Source organism: Antennarius striatus, chromosome 3 (assembly GCF_040054535.1).
Source record: "Antennarius striatus isolate MH-2024 chromosome 3, ASM4005453v1, whole genome shotgun sequence".
NCBI classification, from domain to species: domain Eukaryota; kingdom Metazoa; phylum Chordata; class Actinopteri; order Lophiiformes; family Antennariidae; genus Antennarius; species Antennarius striatus.
Window position 1 is genome coordinate 1794276 of NC_090778.1, and position 22137 is coordinate 1816412.

The following is a 22137-nucleotide window of genomic DNA, read 5'->3' on the forward strand; positions in this document are numbered from 1 at the left end:
TTTAGTTGTCCAAATGCAGAGTCATTTGTGTACCATAAATAAGACACATCAATGTTGAGATGAGATAGGATAAGATTAAATAACCAAAAAAGAGATTAAAATATAAATATAATAAATAATATCAGTGCAAAAGTTGTTATACTGTGTCTTGTTGTACAGGAAGGACATTTTGCCCAAAAACCCCCACGATCCTTCCAGTGCTGATCATCCAGTTCAGGAGGTTTGATGGTTGCCCCGTCACTGGTTTTCAGTCCCATTCAAAACCCAATGACAGACAAACACAGATGAGAAGCCCTTTGTGTGGACTGTCCACTAAAGTTAGTCCACTGACTTTCAATGCTCATAGAGCTGAGACTTGTGGAAAAAAATCTCATGGACTGATATTTTGTAATTATTTTATTTAGAGGATGAAGGAGGTGATCACATCTGGACGCGATCATCAAATCAATACTGAATAATGGTAACCTGGATCTACGCTGCAAGAACTTTTAAAAAGCTTGGCTTTGTTTTCCTTGTTATTATCATCCTTACAGAGATGATAATATGAAGCTTTACATTCAGACGTTCACCAGGCTCTAATCATTCTATCCTTCAGGGTTAGAATGATTATGGTTAGGGTTAGTTAGAACACCATTACCCATAAACCCTTCTGTTTCTGGATCCCTCCCCCTTGCTGGCATCTTATCCTGATGTAAGTGATGTCTTCGCCTCCGGTCGTCACCAGTGCTGCATTGCAGTCCTGAGAGCCCGTCTGTCTGCTCCGGGTGCGGTTTATAGCGGTAACGTCTGAGACACTGATGAACCAGGTGATAATGAAGACACAGGTGAACACGTCCCAGAGATGTAGACGTGATAACAGAACCGGAGCAGCATTAATCCTCCCTCATGACCAAACCATTCAGTAATATGACACCCCGTTGGTGCAGGCTGGGCAGACGCATGCTGGACTTCCCCTGCGGACCATCATGCAGCTGTGCATACCCTACTGGTGACCGTCTGTCTCCATCAGCATCAAACGGACGTCCTGACTCAAGTGTCTGGAATGCAGCAAAACACAAATCACTATGAAGCCCATAGAGAACATGGAGGGACCAGGAAGGTCACTGGACAGAGATTTGTTTCACTATCAAAAACAGGACATTTCTAGTATGTAGGTCAGTTCATATGAACACAATTAAGTCACTAAAGCTTTTGGTTTCTCTTTAATGTTGATAGTTGTCTAGTTTTATCTGTAAATAACGTGGATTTCCTGCTCTTTGTAACATTTTAACTTTTCTTTTAAACCATGTCATTCAATAAAACGACTAACGGACATCACTGACTTCAGATGAAGGATGAAGGTCCGTGTCCGTGTCCGTGTGTGTGTGTGTGTGTGTGTGTGTGTGTGTGTGTGTGTGTGTGTGTGTGTGTGTGTGTGTGTGTGTGTGTGTGTGTATGTGACTTCCTCTTTTATGTCAAAACAGCTTAGTTTTAGTTTTCAACCTATAGTGACCCAAAAATGTGTTCATGAATTGAACACATTGGGGGTGATAATTCCCTGAAGACATGACATTACAAGATATTATCACAAACCTGTGAACCGATAACCATCAGAAACTTACAAAAGGCTCAAATAAAAACACAAAGTCTATTCTGTGTGACTCCTTCAGCTGCACCACTGCACCTTTCTTGCCTTCTACAAAGCCAGCATAGGGTGTGACCTGTAGCCAAACACACACACACACACACACACACACACACACACACACACACACACACACACACACACACACACACACACACACACTGCCCTGACACACTTACAGGTGAAGATGTAGGTGTTGGTTTGAGGGTTTGAGGCAGAATGGATCCGTCTGACCTGAGCTGTAACCTGATACCACTGAGAATCAGTGGTTCTGTCTGCATGCATACTGTACATGAGGCCAGTGTGTGTGTGTGTGTGTGTGTGTGTGTGTGTGTGTGTGTGTGTGTGTGTGTGTGTGTGTGTGTGTGTGTGTGTGTGTGTGTGTGCTCCATTGAGTGTTCATTCTGTGTATTCTGTCAACATTAACGTATCTTTCACTACTACAGAACTGACAGATTCCCTGTTTTAGAGATAAACCAACAATTCCCATGTAAGCAAAGACAAGCAGAAGTGGTGGTAATGAAGAACTATCAGCAGGCTGACACCTTGGAGGACTGCACCTTGAGAAAAAAAACAACAACTTTTGATTCATATTTTCCCATAAATTTTAAATTAATTTAAATCAAATTCAAATCAAAAACTCTGCTCTCAGATTTTCCAGCCTCTCAAACTGCCTGTATCTGTCACAGCTCTGAAGCCGTACTCAACCGGTCACCTGATCATTCTGACCTCTGACCCGGGTCGATGCTGGCGTGTCTGTTTCCTGCTATCATCGAGCGGCTGCCGGCTGACAGCTGAGTGCTGCAGTGCCTCCAGAAATGCAGATTCATGGTCAGCTGGTCTGGTCCGACGGACCAGAGACGACTGCAGTGCTCTCATCTGTCGGAGCCTGGTGGAAAAGTGCTTCATCATGAGGGACTGGACTGGGAAGTATATCCCTGGGTCCAGTGAGAGGCTTTTTGTGCATTAAGGTCCATTAGGATGACCTACTCCTGCTGTGCACACAAATCACCCTACCTCATCTGTCCAGAGAAAGAGAGTCATGAATAATTGATATGCTGAAGCACAAAGGAAGTCATTTCAAGAGGAACAAATATGGCTGAAAAAGTTCTCTTCAACCCATTGTTGGTAGAACACAGCGTTCTGGTTTCAGTGTGTGAACCAAGTCTGGCACACATTTAAACGCAGCTTTTCAAACCAGGAACACGTCGTGATGCCGTCGGGTGTCGGCCCAGACGTGAACTTCCTGATGAGCCTCAAAACCAGGATCCCAACCCCACAGTCGGATTGATGAATTTTTAATTACAGCAGACACTAAAAAAAAAAAAAGTCCCAATATAAAGGAGGGGGTTTTGTTCACTTACTTCCTTTGTTGACACAGCTCTTCATATAGCGATGAGAAGACGCCCTTGTGTCAGTTTACAGTGCAGTCAGTGGAGACGATGACCTACTTCCTGTGTGATGTGAGAGCACCAGCCTGAGGAAAATGAATTCATGACAACATTCAGATTCAGTCAGACACCAGGAATTAGTACTACGACATTAACACCATGGAAAGTCTTCACCGGTCCGCACAATAATCGTCATAGAAATGTATGGAATGCACGGCGTTACAGGCTCGTGGTCGGCTCATGGTGAGCTCACAAAGCAACTTGTGTGTTCAACGTTTGAGCAAGTTTCTGTACATTATGTCCCATCGATGTTTTACTGGAGCTGGATTGAGGTTTTCTGATCAGGTTTGATCCAGAATGAAGACGACTTCCTCGGAGGAGTCGGACGGATTGAAGCCTTACATTCAGACTGGATGAATAGACGTAACAAGACATGGGGCAAAAGAGGTTTAGTGTAGTCCAGTGTGTAAGAATTGAACGTGTCTACTTAAATTCATCCGATTTATCTTCTTTACCATGACCCATAATCTATACTGCGTGTGCATCAGGTGACTGTAAAGGTTTTCCTCAGTGGGACTCATTTATTTCACGTATTGTATCTCCAAACAATCGTTACTCATTGACACGTTTAGTAAATATCATGTTGGTTTCAGGACGGTTTGTCCAATTCAAACCAGAGACTAGAACTTTACTGGTCCCTTAAGGAGGGTCCGTCAGGGAAATTAATTTCTGTCGCACCACACACAGCACAGTGAGTACACAAAACACAGGAAAAGTACAAAGAAAGTAGTACCAACACCAAATAGAAAGAGTCATAAATAACCCACCAAGAATATACAAATAAAAGCCATAAATAGGCAGAGATAAAAAGGCATGAACAGGCCTAGTCAGGCACGGGTAGACCAAGACTAAGTAGACCATCTTCATGTAGGACTAGGACTGAACAGGCGCATAAATCAACGAGCAGCTGCTGAGTTCAGCTGAAACCAGAAGCCCCAGAGCCACGTGACTGAAGCACCGTGACGCCCGGTCCCGGTTCTGCCCGCCAGGCGTCCGGTAAAGCGGCCATTGCTGGCCAGCCACGTGGACTCCCGGTGGACTAGCCGGTAACCGGGAGAGACAAGACGTTTCCCCTTCAGTCCGGAAGTTAAACACGTTCCACCGTCTCTGACGGACACCACGAAGCGGCTGTTCAACCCGGGATAAAGTCTCTGACCGCGACTTTCGTTTGTTGTGACGTCATCAAAACGGGACAGCGCGTCGGGACTACAAAGAACTACAAAAGACTCACGCATGACATCAGAATGACTGACGCACATTTAGACCAATGGGGAATGAGAATGTAAGTATGTCATTGGTGGAAAGTCCGTGTCTGTTACGTCAGAGGGAAATGAACCAATAGGAGACAGGAGCGGGGAAGGGGCGGAGCCTGGAGGGACCATAAGTACCAGAGGAGGCGCCATTTCAATCACAGTAGGCGGAACCGTTCCTTCGGAATTTTAACATCTAATATTAGCTGAAACCTTTGCGCAAAATGAGGGAAATCGTGCATCTCCAGGCTGGTCAGTGTGGAAATCAGATTGGTGCCAAGGTTAGTGAAGTTATTGTTGTGTTTGCTGGATAAATCCAGTGTTTTCCCAAGTGAAGGGCGGGTCTTCGGTCCCGCTGGCCGGCTCTTTGTGCCCCGCATCCCGCAGCTGCCACACCCTGAGGACGTCAGCGGGGCCTACTCATCAAACTTACTTTAAACGTTACATCTACACTCGAATGCCATTTTAGGGTTGATAAAAGTGGAATTAGGAGAATTAATATGTTAATTAAAAATTATTTTTGCATATTGAAAATATTAATGTTAAATATGACGAGTGTTTTAACATTCAGCAGGCATTGGATGATTGAGTGAAGTTTGCTGGCTTAAAAATGTCTAAAAAGACCAGTTCAGACAATCTTTATTTCTTTTCTCTTAAGTCCACTTCCTCTCTGCTGCGTAGCAAAAAAGGGAAGTGAAAACTAGAAGTGTTGATGGAATGTAGTCACGTTATTGATTCTTGTTGACCGGGTTTTTTCTTATGGATCCACGCAGATGTGAATGACCTGGTGTAACGGTCTCTGCTTCGTTGGCGCCTGATGGCAGCTGGCGTTGCAGTGCCGGCTGTGGCCTGAGGGCGGCGGTGTTGTGGTCAGTGAGGGGGCTGTAAAATTTACAATTTACAACCGATGACTTCGCCTGCAGCCAATTGCAGGCATTATGGCGGTTAAAGTTAACTCCGCTTGTTTAGTAATCATTTGACCATTCTTTGTACAATTAGGATAAATTGGAATGTTTCAACAGCCAGCGGAGCCACATCGGTAGCGGACTGAAGAGAGGCCTCTTAAAACCCTTTGGTGTGTGAGGAGAGGATTGGATAGTGATATCTGCTTCTTTTCCATTTTTTTCTTGATGATTTGATCTTCTTGGTAACTTACTGTCCAATAGAAATGAGTAAAAAAAAATTTTTTTAAATAATTTGACCATGGATTATTGATTATTAATATTGTAATCACTAATTTGCTTATTTATTATTTTTAGTTTTGGGAAGTGATCAGTGATGAACATGGTATTGACCCAACCGGTACTTACCATGGAGACAGTGACTTGCAGCTGGACAGGATCAATGTCTACTATAATGAAGCCTCAGGTGAGTCAAACCATCCATGAATTGATTCAAAAATAAAATTGAAGCTTTGTTTATTCATGTTTTGGGTGCTCTGTGTAGGTGGGAAATATGTGCCCCGTGCAGTGCTGGTTGATCTGGAGCCAGGGACCATGGACTCTGTGAGGTCCGGACCGTTTGGTCAGGTCTTCAGGCCAGACAACTTTGTTTTTGGTAAATTAAGTCTTTCTACATTTCTGTAGGATCTAAGCTGCTTATCTACCCTGAGCGGTGAATGTTAACCCCGTTTCTTGACTTGCAGGCCAGAGCGGTGCTGGGAACAACTGGGCTAAAGGCCACTACACTGAAGGAGCTGAGTTGGTGGACTCGGTCCTGGATGTAGTACGGAAGGAGGCAGAGAGCTGCGACTGCCTGCAGGGATTCCAGCTCACACACTCTCTGGGTGGCGGTACAGGTTCTGGTATGGGAACCCTGCTCATTAGCAAGATCCGCGAAGAGTACCCCGACCGCATCATGAACACTTTCAGCGTGGTGCCATCGCCAAAGGTATCCGACACGGTGGTTGAACCCTACAACGCCACGCTGTCAGTCCATCAGCTTGTGGAAAACACCGATGAGACGTACTGCATCGACAACGAGGCCCTGTACGACATCTGCTTCCGCACCCTGAAACTGACAACGCCTTCATACGGTGACCTCAACCACCTGGTGTCGGCTACCATGAGTGGCGTCACGACCTGCCTGCGGTTCCCCGGACAGCTCAACGCTGACCTGCGGAAGCTGGCTGTCAACATGGTGCCCTTCCCCCGTCTACACTTCTTCATGCCAGGCTTTGCCCCCCTCACAAGCAGAGGCAGTCAGCAGTACAGATCCCTCACCGTGCCAGAGCTCACACAGCAGATGTTTGACGCCAAGAACATGATGGCTGCCTGTGACCCACGCCACGGGCGCTACCTGACCGTGGCCGCCATCTTCCGTGGCCGCATGTCCATGAAGGAGGTGGATGAGCAGATGCTGAATGTGCAGAACAAGAACAGCAGCTACTTCGTCGAGTGGATCCCCAACAACGTCAAAACCGCCGTCTGCGACATTCCTCCCCGTGGCCTCAAGATGGCTTCCACCTTCATCGGCAACAGCACAGCCATCCAAGAGTTGTTCAAGCGCATCTCTGAGCAGTTCACGGCCATGTTCAGGCGCAAAGCCTTCCTCCACTGGTACACAGGTGAAGGTATGGATGAGATGGAGTTCACAGAGGCAGAGAGCAACATGAATGACCTGGTGTCTGAATACCAGCAGTACCAAGATGCCACCGCTGAGGACGAGGGAGAGTTCGAAGATGATGAAGATAACGAAGAGGAGCAAATGGGTTAGATGTCTGTCCTGGTTGTCTACTGAGCTAAGCCTTGAACGCGCCATTTTCACGTCATGTTCCAAATGTTCTATGTTTAAGACATTGGCTAAGCATTGGAAGTTTTGTTTCCACATTCATGTTCTGTGTCGATGTTCCAAGTGTTAATAAATGTTCTGCACCTAACATTGGCCTGTTTTGTTTGGACTAAACATGAAGGAGTTTTTCTACCGTAGAGGCTACGCTGTAGATGAAGTGTAGGGGTGTGTGTTACATCTCTTTGTACCAGCTCTGTTTGCAAGGTAAGCGCAAACACCAGGAGGATCTTGCTTAAGAGCTTTAGATGTGCAGTGTTCGTATTTGTACAAATTAGAGTTCCCACATAAATGTAAATTCTGCTGCATTAATGGTTGAGTGGCCGGTGGTTCTTGGGGGGGATTCCTTGTGGTGGCCACCAGGTGGCAGTACGTCATTCCCATAGGCAGTAGGTGACCATGCTGATTGTTGAAGCTGCGAGCATCCAGCAGCAGTTTGTGCACCTGAACCCCCAGACCTGGTCTCACTCCAGTGCGACTCAAATTGTCCCTCAGGACAAAATATGCCAGTTTACCCCTGCCACAAAAACACTTGTTGAAGGAATGTCTCTGTAACCCTTAGTATCTGGAAGACGTGTATTTGACTGGGTGCAAACCAGAGTCATGGAGTTTGTCAGGAGGTGGGTTCTACTGGGCCCCTACAGAAAATGCTGCTAGGTTCCTAGTGGTAAACAACGGACCCAGGAGTCTGATCACTGACACAGCGCACTGACCACATTCACTTGTGATGTACGGCCAACATTCAGCACTCGGATGTCTATGTTACACTTGTTAGATATGCTGTTTTCTACACAGCAGCTAATGTTAGCTGTTGGACGCTGTCCCTACTTTATTTCCATCTGCTAACCCTGTGTGAGGAGGAGGTGGGCAAATGGAAGCTAGAATACTAAAAGCTATACATACCTGTGTATCAGCGATGAGCAGTCAGGGCTAGCAAGACCTCTGCTGGCCCAACGTTTCGCTCTGAACAAAATTCTATTCGGTTCTTATGCTCGGTTGAGAGGTGTATCTTCAATTAGACAAGTTTTATTCCAAACAAGGTCTACTGAACAAGGTCAGTAGTTGGTGAGGATACAGCACTGACAACAGCAACAAACCTCTGGTGAAGAGCCCCGAATGTTCATTTACCGTGATCTTTATAGTCTTTGGATAAGACTGTCCTTGAAGAATGAGCTCACCAGCCTCCTGACTCATCTTCACACGTGTCAGTGATAGTTATCTATGTGCTGTGGTTGTTCTGTACTTTTGTATTCAACAAATTATGTAATAGAGAAGAACTTAGTGTTGTGCTGTCTATGTTTTTGTACGCCAAAGCGTTTTGTGGTCATTTCCATTGTTAAATATAAATTCCCAACAACTCCCCCTGTTGAGGTGTCCCAAGCTTAATTATCGGGCTTTGTGGTAGCTAAAACAATATTATCAACCTTCCTATCTCCACAGCCCTCACATGAGCAATGAGCACAAACTTACCAATAAAACTGTCCTTGCAGCAGCATGATCATGTATTAGCATTAGCAACATTGTGAATGTGAATTGTAGACCCTGACTAACGCTGGACCTCCTCTCCAGCAGAGGGATGGATGATGCCCAACTGGGGGAAGTCAGTGGCATCTCCCTCGTTGGAGTCGGTAGCCAATAGAGCCTCCCACTCTGTCAACTGAAATGATGGGGACATTTCCAACTTGCCCACCACCCGATCGATACTTCTCAACATCAGCTGTCGAATGCAAGGAATACAAAGATATCCACAGAAAACAAACACCCATAACACCGACCCCACAGAAATGATCAAACTGACAATTATTCCTTTCCGTTTACCAAAACATCTTTCCATCATGTCATTAAGTAAATACTGTGCTGGTTTCAAACTGTCACCTTCCAGTCTACATGACGCAGGTTTTAGTGTATCAGCTTAAGCCAAAACTAAGAGTGAACAGGCACATGAAAAGTCAATGAGCTGCTCCTGAGTTTAGCTGAAGTTAGAAGCTGCAGCTTCCTGAGCCTCAAAGCCACATGACTAAAAAGCACCGTCACACCCGGTCCATGCTCTCCCTGCCTGACGTACACTAAAGCGGCCATTGTTGGCCGACCATGTGGATTCCCGGCGGATTAACCATTAACCGGGAGAGTTAAAACGTTTTCCTTCACTTGGAAGTAACACACATTTCACCAAGAAAGGGCTGATCATCCATCCATCCATCTTCAATGGCTTATCCAGATCGCAGGGTCAACAGTCACAGCAGGAATGCCCTTACTTCCCTCTCTCCAGACACCTCTTCCAGAAGTTCGGCCACCCGAGAGACACAGTCCCCCAATCCTCCATAGCCCCTAGGTCTTCCCCGAGGTCTCCTCTAGGTAGGACATGCCCGGAAAACCTCGTGTTCACTCATGAACAAGACCCCAAGATACTCCTCCATTTGGGGCAAAGACTCTCCACCAACCCAAATAGGGAAAACCACCCTATTCCAGTTGAGAACCTGATTTGGAGGTGCTGATCTTCACCTCACGCGCATCACACTCAGCTGCAAACTGTCCCAGTGCATGCTGAATGTCCAGAAATATTAGGGTTTTTTGCACTTTTATGACATGTTACATTTGTGACACTTGGAAACATTGTTTGTAGCCATCTTAAGGAGTCCCTGACGGTTAATACGGAACAAAGTCTTTGTCCCAATGTCTTGGGACTACAAAGGACTACAAAGTACTCACACGTTTAAAAAATCAGAATGACTGACACACATTTAGACCAATTGTGAATGAGAATGTAAGCACATCATTGGTGGAAATCTGTGTCTGTAACACATCAAATGGAAATAAACCAATAGGAGACAGGAGTGGGGGAAGAGGCGGAGCCTGGTTTGTGTATAAGTACCAGAGTCAATGCATTTTCAATCACAGTAGACTGAACATTTCATTTGTTAAACAAGTCTTGAACGCAAAACCTCAGTGCAAAATGAGGGAAATTGTGCATCTCCAGGCTGGCCAGTGTGGAAATCAGATTGGTGCCAAGGTTAGTGAAGTTCTATTTGTATTTGCTAGCTAAATAGTGTTTTACATATTGAAGCAAAGTCTTTTCAAAGCTTCTTTCTTCCGTGGGTTCTTGTTATTGAGGTAAAGTAGGAGACTTAGCCGATCGTCATAAGTTTAAAAAGTTTGTTCCTGACAACAAGTCTAATACAGATATCCAGGCTCTCCACAGTCCCTGACTGCTGGTACTACACAGGTCTTACATCAGACGCAGCTGAAGAAGAGCAAATTCTATCTTGGCCCGGTCAGATTTAAACAATTTGGATTAAGAATATGCATGAGGGGATGTGGTGTCTTCTGGACCAATCCGTGACAGGTTTCGCATCTTCTCCACGTAGTTTCCGTCTCCGGTCTCATCCTGTAAACAATCCTGCCTACATCCTGATCACCCCATAAGTGTGAAGACTTCCATAAATGGAACTGTTACCTTGGATATGTGGGGGTATGGAGGTTTGTGTGTGTGTGTGTGTGTGTGTGTGTGTGCGTGCGTCCGTGCGTGTGTGTGTGTGTGTGTGTGTGTGTGTGTGTGTGATTTTTCAAATGTGTACAGACTTCAAGGGTGAGAAAAGATTAGATGAGTTCTGTGAGCTCTGTGTGTACTGGGATAGGGTTCAACTGTCTGCAAAGATTAAATGAGAGTGTGATTAAAGTTGACTACTGTGAAGCTAGCAAAAATAGCAAATAGCATTAGCAAATAACATGAGTATAATGTCTAAATCTCTTCAATATGTTAATGGTTGGCCTCGGTACCACAAGTCGGATCTTTGTGCACGCGCATCCCATAGATGCCACACCCTGAGGATATCAGCGTGGCCTACTCATCAAACTTCCTTTAAACGTTCAATCTACACTCAAATGCCCTTTCAGGATTAATATACTTAACATGTAACGCATGTGGTGATCAGTTGACAACTCTGCTCCTCTCTTCACCTGAGTGTCCAAGACACACAGTTGAGGTCTGATGATACAAACAGAAAGTCGATCCATGTGTGTGCACTTACGGACATCCCTGTGCTTGAACAAGGTGTTTTTTATGGACAAACTGACTAGGAAGTCCAACAACAACACCACTCATGTTCAGATCAGGGAGACTGTTCATTCCAGTCACCCCTTTCCAGGACTCACTGTCATTGCCCAAGTAAGCGTTGAGGTCCCCAAGAAGAACCATGGAGTCCCCAGTTGGAGCACTATTTAGTACCCCTCCCAGGGACTCCAACAATGTATAAACAGCCACTGCTGTTTGGCTCTTAGGCCTAAACAACAGTGAGACACCTGTGCCCAACCTGAAGGCGCAGTGACGCGACCCTCTAGTTCACCGGGGTGAACTCCAACATATGACGGCTGAGCTGTGGGGCCACAAGCAAGCCCACACCAGCCCGCCGCCTCTCACCTTGGGCAACACCAGAAAAGTAGAGAGTCCAGTCTCTTTCAAGGGATTGGGTTCCAGAGCCCAAGCTATGGGTGGAGGTCAGCCAACTGCATTTAGTTGATACCTCTCAACCTCCCTCACAAGCTCTGGTTCCTTTCCTCTCAGCGAGGTGACATTCCATGTCCCTAGAGCTAGACTCTGTCTGGGGATTGGGTCATCGAGTCCCACGCTGTTGACTGCAAACCAAGTTGGACCACATCGTCCTTTCAAGCTGAGCCCAGCCACCAGACACTGGGATACGTGCCCCAGCCCCGGGCCTAGCTCCAGGGTGGGCCCAGGAATGGCTATGTAATACAGGAATAAAGTGTTTGATGGTACTTTTGCTTTGTTGTGTCATCAACAAAGCAGGCCAACGTCTTGGGACTACAAAGGACTACAAGGGATTCACACATTAGAAATAAAAATAACTGACACACATTTACATTTTCAATCGTGAATGAGAATGTAAGCACGTCATTGGTGGAAATCTGTGTGTGTATCACATCAAAAGGAAATAAACCAATAGGAGACTTGAGTGGGGGAAGGGGCGGAGCCTGGTGGGTATATAAGTACAACAATTGAAAGCATTTCAATCACGGTAGACAGAACCATTCCTTTCTTTAAACATCAAGCTTCAACGCAAAACCTCAGTGCAAAATGAGAGAAATCGTGCATCTCCAGGCTGGCCAGTGTGGAAATCAGATTGGTGCCAAGGTTAAGAAAATTCTAGTTGTATTTGCTTCATAAATCAAGTGTTTTTTTATGTTAACAGTGGTCCACAAGTCGGGATTTTGTGCCCGCACACCCGAGGATGTCAGCGTGGCCTACTTATCAAACTTCCTTTAAATGTTTAATCTACACTCAAATGCCGTTTTAGCGTTGATATCAGTGGAATTAGGGAGCGGCAGTGGCTCAGTGGTAGAGCAGGTCATCCAATGGTCACAAGATCAGAGTTCCGTTCCCGTTCTCGCCCAGCCACCCAGACAATGAGATGACAGTGGCCTGTACACACTAATATACACTGTATATGCATGTGATTGATTAACTAGAGTGTGCTATTAATTTCCCTTCGGGGATTATTCAGGCCAACAGGAAAACATCGTCTGCAAAAGCAGAGATGAAATCCTTTGGTTCCCAAACCGGACTGCCTCCGGATCCTGGCTGCGCCTATAAATTCTGTCCATAAAGATTATGAACAGACCAGTGATAGAGGGCAGCCCTGCCGAAGTACATTGTGCACCTGGAACAGGTCTGACTTACTGCAGGCAATGCAAACCAATCTCTAACTTGGGTCATACAGGGACTGAACCCAGAGCACAAGATTTCATGAAGGACACGATCAAATGGCTTCTTCAGATCTACAAAACACATGTGGACTGGTTGGGCAAACTCGAATGCACACGATGGAGAGTGTAGAGCTGGTCCAGTGTTCCGCATTGTTCCTCCTGAGTCTGTGGTTCGACCATAGGTCTAATCCTCCTCTCCAGTACTCTGTAGTAGACTTTCCCCGAGAGGCTGAGGAGTGTGATCCCCTACAGTTGGAACACACCCTCCGGTCCCCCCATTTTGAAAAGAGGGACCACCGCTCCGCTCTGCAAACACAGAAGTGCTGTCCCCAGCTGTGATGAGATGTTACAAAGATGTGTCAACCATGACAGTCCTGCACATCCAGAGACTTGAGGTACTCAGTGAATCTTATCCACCCCCAGTGCTTTGCCACCCAGGAGTTTGGCAGTCACCTCGGTGACTTCAGCCTCTGCTCCCTCTGTGCAAGACATGGATTGAGGATAACCTTGAAGTATTCTTTCAACGCCCGACAATATCCTCAGTCGAGGTCAGCAGCTCTCCTCCTGTACTGTAAACAGTGTTGGCTGTGCACCACTTTCCCCTCCTGAGACGCCAAATGGTTTGCCAGAATTTCTTCGAGTACTGCATGGCTTCCCCGAACTCCTCAAAGACCTCCCTGCCTGTAGCTGTCAGCTTCCTCCGGACTTCGGAGGCAACAGAAATAATTTGATCAATTAAATTGATTAAAAGATTTAAAATGATGAGAAATTGATTGATTATTCATACAATGTCCACAACATTTGCTTAATTTTTTTTTTTTTTAGTTTTGGGAAGTGATCAGTGATGAACATGGTATTGACCCAACCGGTACTTACCATGGAGACAGTGACTTGCAGCTGGACAGGATCAATGTCTACTATAATGAAGCCTCAGGTGAGTCAAACCATCCATGAATTGATTCAAAAACAAAAATTTTAGCTGAGTTTATTCATTTTGGTGCTCTGTGTAGGTGGGAAATATGTGCCCCGTGCAGTGCTGGTTGATCTGGAGCCAGGGACCATGGACTCCGTGAGGTCCGGACCGTTTGGTCAGGTCTTCAGGCCAGACAACTTTGTTTTTGGTAAATTAAGTCTTTCTACATTTCTGTAGGATCTAAGCTGCTTGTGTACCCTGAGCGGTGAATGTTAACCCCGTTTCTTGACTTGCAGGCCAGAGCGGTGCTGGGAACAACTGGGCTAAAGGCCACTACACTGAAGGAGCTGAGTTGGTGGACTCGGTCCTGGATGTAGTACGGAAGGAGGCAGAGAGCTGCGACTGCCTGCAGGGATTCCAGCTCACACACTCTCTGGGTGGCGGTACGGGTTCTGGTATGGGAACCCTGCTCATTAGCAAGATCCGCGAAGAGTACCCCGACCGCATCATGAACACTTTCAGCGTGGTGCCATCGCCAAAGGTATCCGACACGGTGGTTGAGCCCTACAACGCCACGCTGTCAGTCCATCAGCTTGTGGAAAACACCGATGAGACGTACTGCATCGACAACGAGGCCCTGTACGACATCTGCTTCCGCACCCTGAAACTGATCACGCCCTCATACGGTGACCTCAACCACCTGGTGTCGGCCACCATGAGTGGCGTCACGACCTGCCTGCGGTTCCCCGGACAGCTCAACGCTGACCTGCGGAAGCTGGCTGTCAACATGGTGCCCTTCCCCCGTCTGCACTTCTTCATGCCAGGCTTTGCCCCCCTCACAAGCAGAGGCAGTCAGCAGTACAGATCCCTCACCGTGCCAGAGCTCACACAGCAGATGTTTGACGCCAAGAACATGATGGCTGCCTGTGACCCACGCCACGGGCGCTACCTGACCGTGGCCGCCATCTTCCGTGGCCGCATGTCCATGAAGGAGGTGGATGAGCAGATGCTGAATGTGCAGAACAAGAACAGCAGCTACTTCGTCGAGTGGATCCCCAACAACGTCAAAACCGCCGTCTGCGACATTCCTCCCCGTGGCCTCAAGATGGCTTCCACCTTCATCGGCAACAGCACAGCCATCCAAGAGTTGTTCAAGCGCATCTCTGAGCAGTTCACGGCCATGTTCAGGCGCAAAGCCTTCCTCCACTGGTACACAGGTGAAGGTATGGATGAGATGGAGTTCACAGAGGCAGAGAGCAACATGAATGACCTGGTGTCTGAATACCAGCAGTACCAAGATGCCACCGCTGAGGACGAGGGAGAGTTTGACGAAGAAAACGAAGATGAGGGTTAGATGTGAGTCTTGGTTGTTCTACTAAGCTAACCCTTGAAAGTGCCATTTTCAAGTTCATGTTCCAAATGTTCTGTTCAGACATTGGCTAAGCATTTGAAGTTTTGTTTCCAAATTAATGTTTTATGCTCTGTCATGTTTAAAGCATCAGCTAAACTTGGAATTTTTTTTTTCAAAATTAATGTTCTATGCTACATGTGTCAAACTCAAGGCCTGGGGTCAAATGTAGCCCGCTACATCCTTTTATGTGGCCCGCGAGAGAATAAAAATAAATAGGTCAAAAATGTGATCTGACCAAAAACCTCATTTCCCACAATGCAGTAATTAAGACCATTTTAACAAAAGAAAAAAAAAAGTTTTGAACAAACGTAATGTCCTAACTTGTGTTTTATGTTATTATACTTTGTTCACTTGGATATTTTAATCCTTGATTGATTCAAGTGGGTTTCATAACCTGACAAATTAAAACTATAATGTTTGTAACTTGAATAAGTAATGAATTTAGAGACATTTAACATTAAGAAGTAGTTCCATTTATTTTACATCACACTGAGTTACATTTAGTTACATTTAAAAGTTATTTCTGGCCCATTGAGGACAGATAGTATGCTAATGTGGCCCTCGGTGAAAATGAGTTTGACACCCCTGTTCTATGCTCTGTTCTGTTAAAGCATTTGCTAAGAGTTGAAAGCGCTATTTTCAAGTAAATATTCCAAGTTTTAAAGGACCCATGTTGTGTTGTTTTTAATTCATGTCATTCAGCTGCCAGATGCCCAGCGACACTGTATTTGAGATGCTATGCCCCAAAGTGATCCCTGATCCTCAATATCTTTGATTGAATGGTTAAAATCACTTCCATTCTGAAACGCTCCGTGTTAAAGTTTTTTTACTCTCATCAACTTTGTTAAAACATACTCTATTTCGCTCTTGTTCTTCTCATGTTTTGCACTCTTGTTTTTCATGAGATAACAGTTGATTTTTTTGCGCTAAGCGGGGAGTTGCTTGTGATCGCGGAGATTTTTTTGGGGACAAATAAGTGTACACGAGAGATGATTACAAACAGGACATAATAAAAGCTGTTTCCCAACAATCGTCACAGACAAGGAGAGATCACTTGCTAACAACACCAGGGTCTAGGTAAGTGAGGTACTGTATATTGAACTGTTCCCAATCTAATCACCAACCACTAACGTACGTCGCAGGTTAGTGGATAAGAAACTAAAGGATGCTGGGGACAGCCTTACGCGGACACACACACACACACACACACACACACACACACACACACACACACACACACACACACACACACACACACACACACACACACACACACACACACATGCGTTTGTAATACATCTCTTTTTACCAGTTTGGTGTGCAACGTAAGCTCAAACATTTCAAGACAATCTGGTTTAACAGCTTTAGATGTGCAGGGTTCTTATTTGTACAGGTTATTTACAAAGAGTTTCCACACAAATGGAGATTCTGCTGCAGTAACGGTTTAGTAGCTGCTGGTTCCTGGGGGAGTCCTGGCGGTGGCCACCAGGCGGCGGTGTTGGCTACGTCATTCTCTTCCACAGGCAGTAGATGACGATGCTGACGGTTAAAGCTGCGAGCGTCCAGCAGCACAGTTTGTGCACCTGAACCTCCAGACCTGGTTTCTCCCCGAAGCGCGACACAAATCCTCCCTCAGGACACAAAAAAGGTTGTTCAAAATTCATGAGTATTACCTGAAAACCAATCACAATGCTGTACTTGTGCAATTGGTATTTTTTTTAATTTATTCAGAATATGCACAAAATATAAAGTTTGGGATTGTCTCTTTATTTTTAATGATATACACACTGGATAGCGTGTGCAGGACCTGAATGGCCTGTCTGTTGTGTGATCCTAATGAGGCAGGGAGTCAGGTTGTTGAGAACATGAACTCTTTCCAGACCCTCAACCCCAACAAACACTCACAGGTTACTGGATCACATGTCAGTTAACCCCTTACACAACACAAGAACACACGTGTTGACAGAAAGTCTCTGTAACCCTTAGAATCTGGAAGATGTTGGAATGGATGGATGAAGACACCAGGACACATCTGTAAATCAAAATGAATTGCCTTGGTTTAATTGCCATGTTGGGCTGTGAACACTTACCCATCCACCCTTGTCTCGGATGTCGGGGCAGATGACTCTCTCTACGTAAGCTCCCACACACTCCTTCAGCTGTGGTAGGACCACCACCATGCCCCTCTCCTGACAGTGCAGGGCCAACTGGCCAGCCAACACGTACACCGACAACACGGCGCTCCAGGCCAGGTCCCTGCGACGCCCCCCGTGGACCGGGGGAAAGAAATGCTCATCCAAAATGCTCACGAGCATCGGGCAAGCTGTGCTCTCCGTCACATCCTGGAAGACACGAGGCCAGCGCCTGAAGAAAATGGGAAATCGGTTGAGGAGCTCATCTCCAGCATGGCGCAAAGCAGCAGTGGAGACTGTAGGGGCAGGACCCATGGTGCCATCTGCTCCCCCTGTGGTGACATAGTCTATGTAGTCATGGGCCATGAGGTAAGCCTCTCTCACCAGTGGGTCAGGACAGGTCAGGGCCGGGCTGGCCTCTGGCACCTCAGGCTCACACATGGTTACCTCTAGCCGCTGCTTCACTATGATGAAACCTCAGTAAGTCATCAATGACAGGTCTGTGGATCAGCAGCATTCACTGAGTCACGCCACATCGTCATGGTAACAAAGAAACGCTGTTAATGTCATAACAAAAACAAAGTCTAGGATAGGAACAATTAGTACAAGTTAGGATTAGGGGAGCTGTTGAAGACTCACCCTCCCTTTATACACCAGCAGAAACCAACCAGCCGCCGAGTGAGCTGGGTTTCACCAGAGAGTCTGAGCAGAATCCTGAAGTGATCCTGGGTCACCCAGCCCCCTGTCCCACTAAATATAGAGTCCTCACTGGAACCTGACACCAGTCTTCATGATGGAGGTGGAGCCAGAACGCCAGACCCACGGACAGAGGAGGAACAGCTCGGCTGGGCAGGAGCAACGAATGACAGGGATACAGTTAAGGGTTAAAAATAAATAAAAAAATGTATCAATATAAACAGCATAAATATTAACAGCATAAACAGAAACAGCACAAACAGGAATATAAGGATCATATTGTCTAATAGGAGGCACGGTGGCGCAGTGGGTAGCGCTGTCACCGAACACCAAGGCGGTTCTGGGTTCGAGTCCCGCTCTGAGCGGAGTTGGCATGTTCTCCCTGTGTCTGTGTGGGTTCTCTCCGGGTTCTCCAGCTTCCTCCCACCTCCAGAAACATGCACTTCAAGTTAATGGGCTGGTCCCAAATTGTCCTTATGTGTCCGAAGCGGATATAGAAAATGAATGAATGATTGAATATTGTATAATGTACAGTCACAAGATGGGAGCTATGCTGTAAACATGAACGGTACCAGAATAAACCCATGGAAGGAAGCACTGGCTTCATAGAATACGGTATGATGAACATGTTGAGTTCTTTGCTCAGGATCCGAATGTCCTGACAGGAGAACTCTTCATCGTTGAACAGGTGCTCTAAAATGGGCTTTCGGTAACTTGCGGGGGGTCCTGAAAGGTGTTTGTTAGAACATAATGTCAGCAGAATCAGTGTGTGTGCATTCATCATCCACTTTAGTGCATGTGTTCCTCCAGGTTGGCACTAGTCACCCTTACAGGAGGTATTTCCGCAGTTTGAGAACGCTGAATTGAACCTGGTCAGTCAGAGAAATCACTTTGACTACTGCTGACTGTTGTTCAGCTAAAAGTGAATCAATGTACAAGTAGAAGAATGGACGAGGAGAAAGAGAGGACCACCCCATGGTCAGGAGGTGGACACTGAAGACCCACTCCTGGCTCAACAAGCTCCTCATGTCTGTCTTCTACACTCGTCTGAATCCTGTCTCATCACAGCCAACAAACAACATAACTTTATTTAAACACAATAACACGTAGCTATTTAAATGGATTATTGATAATAATACACTCCTACCAAACAAAGGAAGCTTAAAGGGTTTTATGACAGAAACGATCACAAAAAAGAGATAAAATAGAGATAAAATCTATTGATCCCACATTGGGGAAAGTCACTGTAAAAAAGTACAGTAGTACAGTAGTTAGTAGTATGGTAGTATAGTAGTGCTGTAGTATAGTACAATAGTGTAGTGGTACAATAGTATAGTAGTGCTGTAGTATAGTAGCACTGTAGTATAGAAGTACTGTAGTATAGTACAGTAGTATAGTAGTACAGTAGTATAGTGGTGCTGTAGTACAGTAATATAGTAGTACAGTAGTATAGTAGTGCTGTAGTATAGTAGTACAGTAGTATAGTAGTACAGTAGTATAGTGGTGCTGTAGTTATAGTACAGTAATATAGTAGTACAGTAGTATAGAAGTGCTGTAGTATAGTAGTACTGTAGTATAGTAAAGTAACATAGTAGTACAGTAGTATAGAAGTGCTGTAGTACAGTAGTGTAGTAGTACAGTAGTATAGTCGTACTGTTGTGTAGTACAGTTGTATAGTAGTACTGTAGTGGAGTAGTACATTAGTATAGTGGTACAGTAATGCAGTAGTACAGCAGCACAGAAGTAGAGTAGTACCGTAGTATAGAAGAATAGTAGTACTGTAGTTTAGGAGTATAGTAGTACTGTAATATAGTAGAATAGTAGTACTGTAGTGTAGTAGAACAGCAGTAATGTAGTATAGGAGTATAGTAGTAGTGTAGTATAGGAGTATAGGATTACTGTAGTATAGGAGTATACGACATATACTACAGTACTCAGGGGACTACAGATGAAAACTAGCTCTCTGGCTAATTCTGTTTTTTTTAACCATGTGTAATCATGTGTTTATGAAATTGCATTGTCCCCCTTCAAATAAACTAAACTAAATTAATCTAAACTAAACTAGACTAGACTAAACTAAACTAAACTAAACTAAACTAAACTAGACTAGACTAAACTAAACTAAACTAAACTAGACTAGACTAGACTAGACTAAACTAAACTAAACTAAACTAGACTAAACTAAACTAAACTAAACTAAACTAAACTAGACTAGACTAAACTATAAATTAATCTTAATTTATTAAGATTAGATTTAGATTAATTCTGTTTTTTTTAACCATGTGTAATCATGTGTTTATGAAATTGCATTGTCCCCCTTCAAATAAACTAAACTTAACTAAATTAATCTAAACTAAACTAAACTAGACTAGACTAGACTAAACTAAAATAAATTAATCTAAACTAAACTAAACTAGACTAGACTAAACTAAACTAAACTAGACTAGACTAGACTAAACTAAACTAAACTAAACTAGACTAGACTAAACTAAACTAAACTAAACTAGACTAAACTAAACTAAACTAAACTAAACTAAACTAAACTAGACTAGACTAGACTAAACTATAAATTAATCTTAATTTATTAAGATTAGATTTAGATTAATTCTGTTTTTTTTAACCATGTGTAATCATGTGTTTATGAAATTGCATTGTCCCCCTTCAAATAAACTAAACTAAACTAAATTAATCTAAACTAAACTAAACTAAACTAGACTAGACTAAACTAAAATAAATTAATCTAAACTAAACTAAACTAGACTAGACTAAACTAAACTAAACTAAACTAAACTAAACTAAACTAGGACTAGACTAGACCAGACTAGACTAGACTACACTAGACTAGACTAAACTAAACTAAACTAAACTAGACTAGACTAGACTAGACTAGACTAGACTAAACTAAACTAAACTAAACTAAACTAAACTAAACTAGACTAAACTATATCACCGGTGTGGAGAAGACTGAGCATCAATGTTAATGACAAGGTACATTAAAGATGACCAGTGTAGTACCCCAGACCATACTGTAGGCTGTGTGTAGGTCACACTGTAGGCTGTGTGTAGGTCACACTGTAGGCTGTGTGTAGCTCACACTGTAGGCTTTGTGTAGGTACTACTGTAGGCTGTGTGTAGGTACTACTGTGGGCTGTGTGTAGGTCATACTGTAGGCTGTGTGCAGTATATGGTCCACATATACTGCAGTATCTATACTGTAGGTGCAGAGAAGCCGCTGGTTCCTGTAGGACTGGTGTGTCACCACACGGGGGCAGTGCTGTGTCACCAGACACACCAGCTCTCAACGTTTCACTTCTGTTGTGTGACGTGAACCAGACGACGCACAAACACGCCGGGACCCGTCTGTCCTTATAGGGATTAGACGTCAAGTCCACGTGACGTAGATCATTAGAGGGTCAAGGTCAGAGGTTGAGTTCAGGACGCTAGGGTACAGGTCAGGGTATTAGCACCGGTTAACGTAAGATCCTCTTCAGTGTGTGTGTGTGTGTGTGTGTGTGTGTGTGTGTGTGTGTGTGTGTGTGTGTGTGTGTGTGTGTGTGTGTGTGTGTGTGTGTGTGGTTGGAGCTGTTTACAATGCATTTCATGATAAAAGCTCTGTCTGTCTCATCTCTGTAGGCCTGTGTAGCATCTCCCTATGAAGCCAACATACGTGAAGTGTATTCAAATCGAGTACACTGGAGTAACCCAGACACGGATGGATAAATATACAATCTACTTCATGAGTTTCCTTTTGTCACACATTTTTATGAATCACAGAGGGATCAATCAGATGTGTGTATAGCATTTATGTTCGCCATTAATATGCTGATCTATAGCAACGCAGACGTGATCAAGTGGCGCCATTAGCAGCTCTGTGCTTTCTGGCCATCTGGCACAGCGTATAGTGTGAATGTGCACTGGAGGGATGATAAGGCTAGCCATCCAGAAAGAACCCTTCACACACACACACACACACACACACACACACACACACACACACACACACACACACACACACACACACACACACACACACACACACACACACACACACACACACACACACACACACACACAATAACTACCTAGTTGTTCCTCACTGTTGAGCGATGGAATGTGTGGAAGTGACGAGGTTGATAAAGGTCTCTATCAGGA

General features: G+C 44.8%; 3 protein-coding genes and 1 long non-coding RNA gene across 10 annotated transcripts; 2 read left to right on the forward strand and 2 right to left on the reverse strand.

Moving 5' to 3' along the window:
- Positions 1 to 418: 418 nt before the first annotated feature.
- LOC137592411 (uncharacterized) lies at positions 419 to 4436 on the reverse strand. Of its 3 annotated transcripts, none has more exons than XR_011035017.1 (3): positions 2989 to 4436; positions 2354 to 2513; positions 419 to 1037 (listed from the first exon to the last, which is right to left on the reverse strand). It is a non-coding gene; the product is annotated as an uncharacterized lncRNA (long non-coding RNA). The 3 variants fall into 3 exon arrangements; XR_011035018.1 differs by having other exon boundaries at positions 2340 to 2513; positions 2989 to 4328; XR_011035019.1 differs by having other exon boundaries at positions 2354 to 2646; positions 2989 to 4328.
- An 18-nt stretch (positions 4437 to 4454) lies between these two features.
- LOC137592409 (tubulin beta-1 chain-like) lies at positions 4455 to 7203 on the forward strand. 3 transcript variants are annotated; one of them, XM_068310564.1, is made up of 6 exons: positions 4483 to 4606; positions 5099 to 5194; positions 5325 to 5400; positions 5585 to 5693; positions 5772 to 5882; positions 5971 to 7203. In XM_068310564.1, the coding sequence occupies exons 5-6, from the start codon at positions 5822 to 5824 to the stop codon at positions 7038 to 7040; spliced, it is 1131 nt and encodes a 376-aa protein (XP_068166665.1). In that variant the 5' UTR covers positions 4483 to 4606; positions 5099 to 5194; positions 5325 to 5400; positions 5585 to 5693; positions 5772 to 5821; the 3' UTR covers positions 7041 to 7203. The 3 variants fall into 3 exon arrangements, with proteins under 3 accessions (XP_068166664.1, XP_068166665.1, XP_068166666.1); XM_068310565.1 differs by lacking the exon at positions 5099 to 5194 and having other exon boundaries at positions 4589 to 4606; XM_068310563.1 differs by lacking the exons at positions 5099 to 5194; positions 5325 to 5400 and having other exon boundaries at positions 4455 to 4606.
- Positions 7204 to 12185: 4982 nt separating this feature from the next.
- On the forward strand, positions 12186 to 15118 carry LOC137592908 (tubulin beta-1 chain). Its single transcript, XM_068311392.1, has 4 exons — positions 12186 to 12261; positions 13659 to 13767; positions 13844 to 13954; positions 14043 to 15118. The coding sequence occupies exons 1-4, from the start codon at positions 12205 to 12207 to the stop codon at positions 15098 to 15100; spliced, it is 1335 nt and encodes a 444-aa protein (XP_068167493.1). The 5' UTR covers positions 12186 to 12204; the 3' UTR covers positions 15101 to 15118.
- Positions 15119 to 15140: 22 nt separating this feature from the next.
- bcl2l16 (BCL2 like 16) lies at positions 15141 to 18091 on the reverse strand. 3 transcript variants are annotated; one of them, XM_068311395.1, is made up of 3 exons: positions 17929 to 18091; positions 17248 to 17753; positions 15141 to 16788 (listed from the first exon to the last, which is right to left on the reverse strand). In XM_068311395.1, the coding sequence occupies exons 2-3, from the start codon at positions 17728 to 17730 to the stop codon at positions 16660 to 16662; spliced, it is 612 nt and encodes a 203-aa protein (XP_068167496.1). In that variant the 5' UTR covers positions 17731 to 17753; positions 17929 to 18091; the 3' UTR covers positions 15141 to 16659. The 3 variants fall into 3 exon arrangements, with proteins under 3 accessions (XP_068167496.1, XP_068167495.1, XP_068167494.1); XM_068311394.1 differs by having other exon boundaries at positions 17248 to 17789; XM_068311393.1 differs by lacking the exon at positions 17929 to 18091 and having other exon boundaries at positions 17248 to 17922.
- Between the last annotated feature and the right edge of the window lie 4046 nt (positions 18092 to 22137).

Bases quoted from the DNA above. Each gene is read 5' to 3' on its own strand.
- bcl2l16 (XM_068311395.1), bottom strand. From the start codon at position 17,730: ATGTGTGAGCCTGAGGTGCCAGAGGCCAGCCCGGCCCTGACCTGTCCT. The intron at 16,789-17,247 runs GTAAGTGTTCAC...TTGTGTCCTGAG, and splicing joins TCCGAGACAAGGGTGGATGG to GGAGGATTTGTGTCGCGCTT.
- LOC137592908 (XM_068311392.1), top strand. From the start codon at position 12,205: ATGAGAGAAATCGTGCATCTCCAGGCTGGCCAGTGTGGAAATCAGATT. The intron at 12,262-13,658 runs GTTAAGAAAATT...TTTTTTTTTTAG, and splicing joins GAAATCAGATTGGTGCCAAG to TTTTGGGAAGTGATCAGTGA. The intron at 13,955-14,042 runs GTAAATTAAGTC...CTTGACTTGCAG, and splicing joins GCCAGACAACTTTGTTTTTG to GCCAGAGCGGTGCTGGGAAC.
- LOC137592409 (XM_068310563.1), top strand. From the start codon at position 4,550: ATGAGGGAAATCGTGCATCTCCAGGCTGGTCAGTGTGGAAATCAGATT. The intron at 4,607-5,584 runs GTTAGTGAAGTT...TATTATTTTTAG, and splicing joins GAAATCAGATTGGTGCCAAG to TTTTGGGAAGTGATCAGTGA. The intron at 5,883-5,970 runs GTAAATTAAGTC...CTTGACTTGCAG, and splicing joins GCCAGACAACTTTGTTTTTG to GCCAGAGCGGTGCTGGGAAC.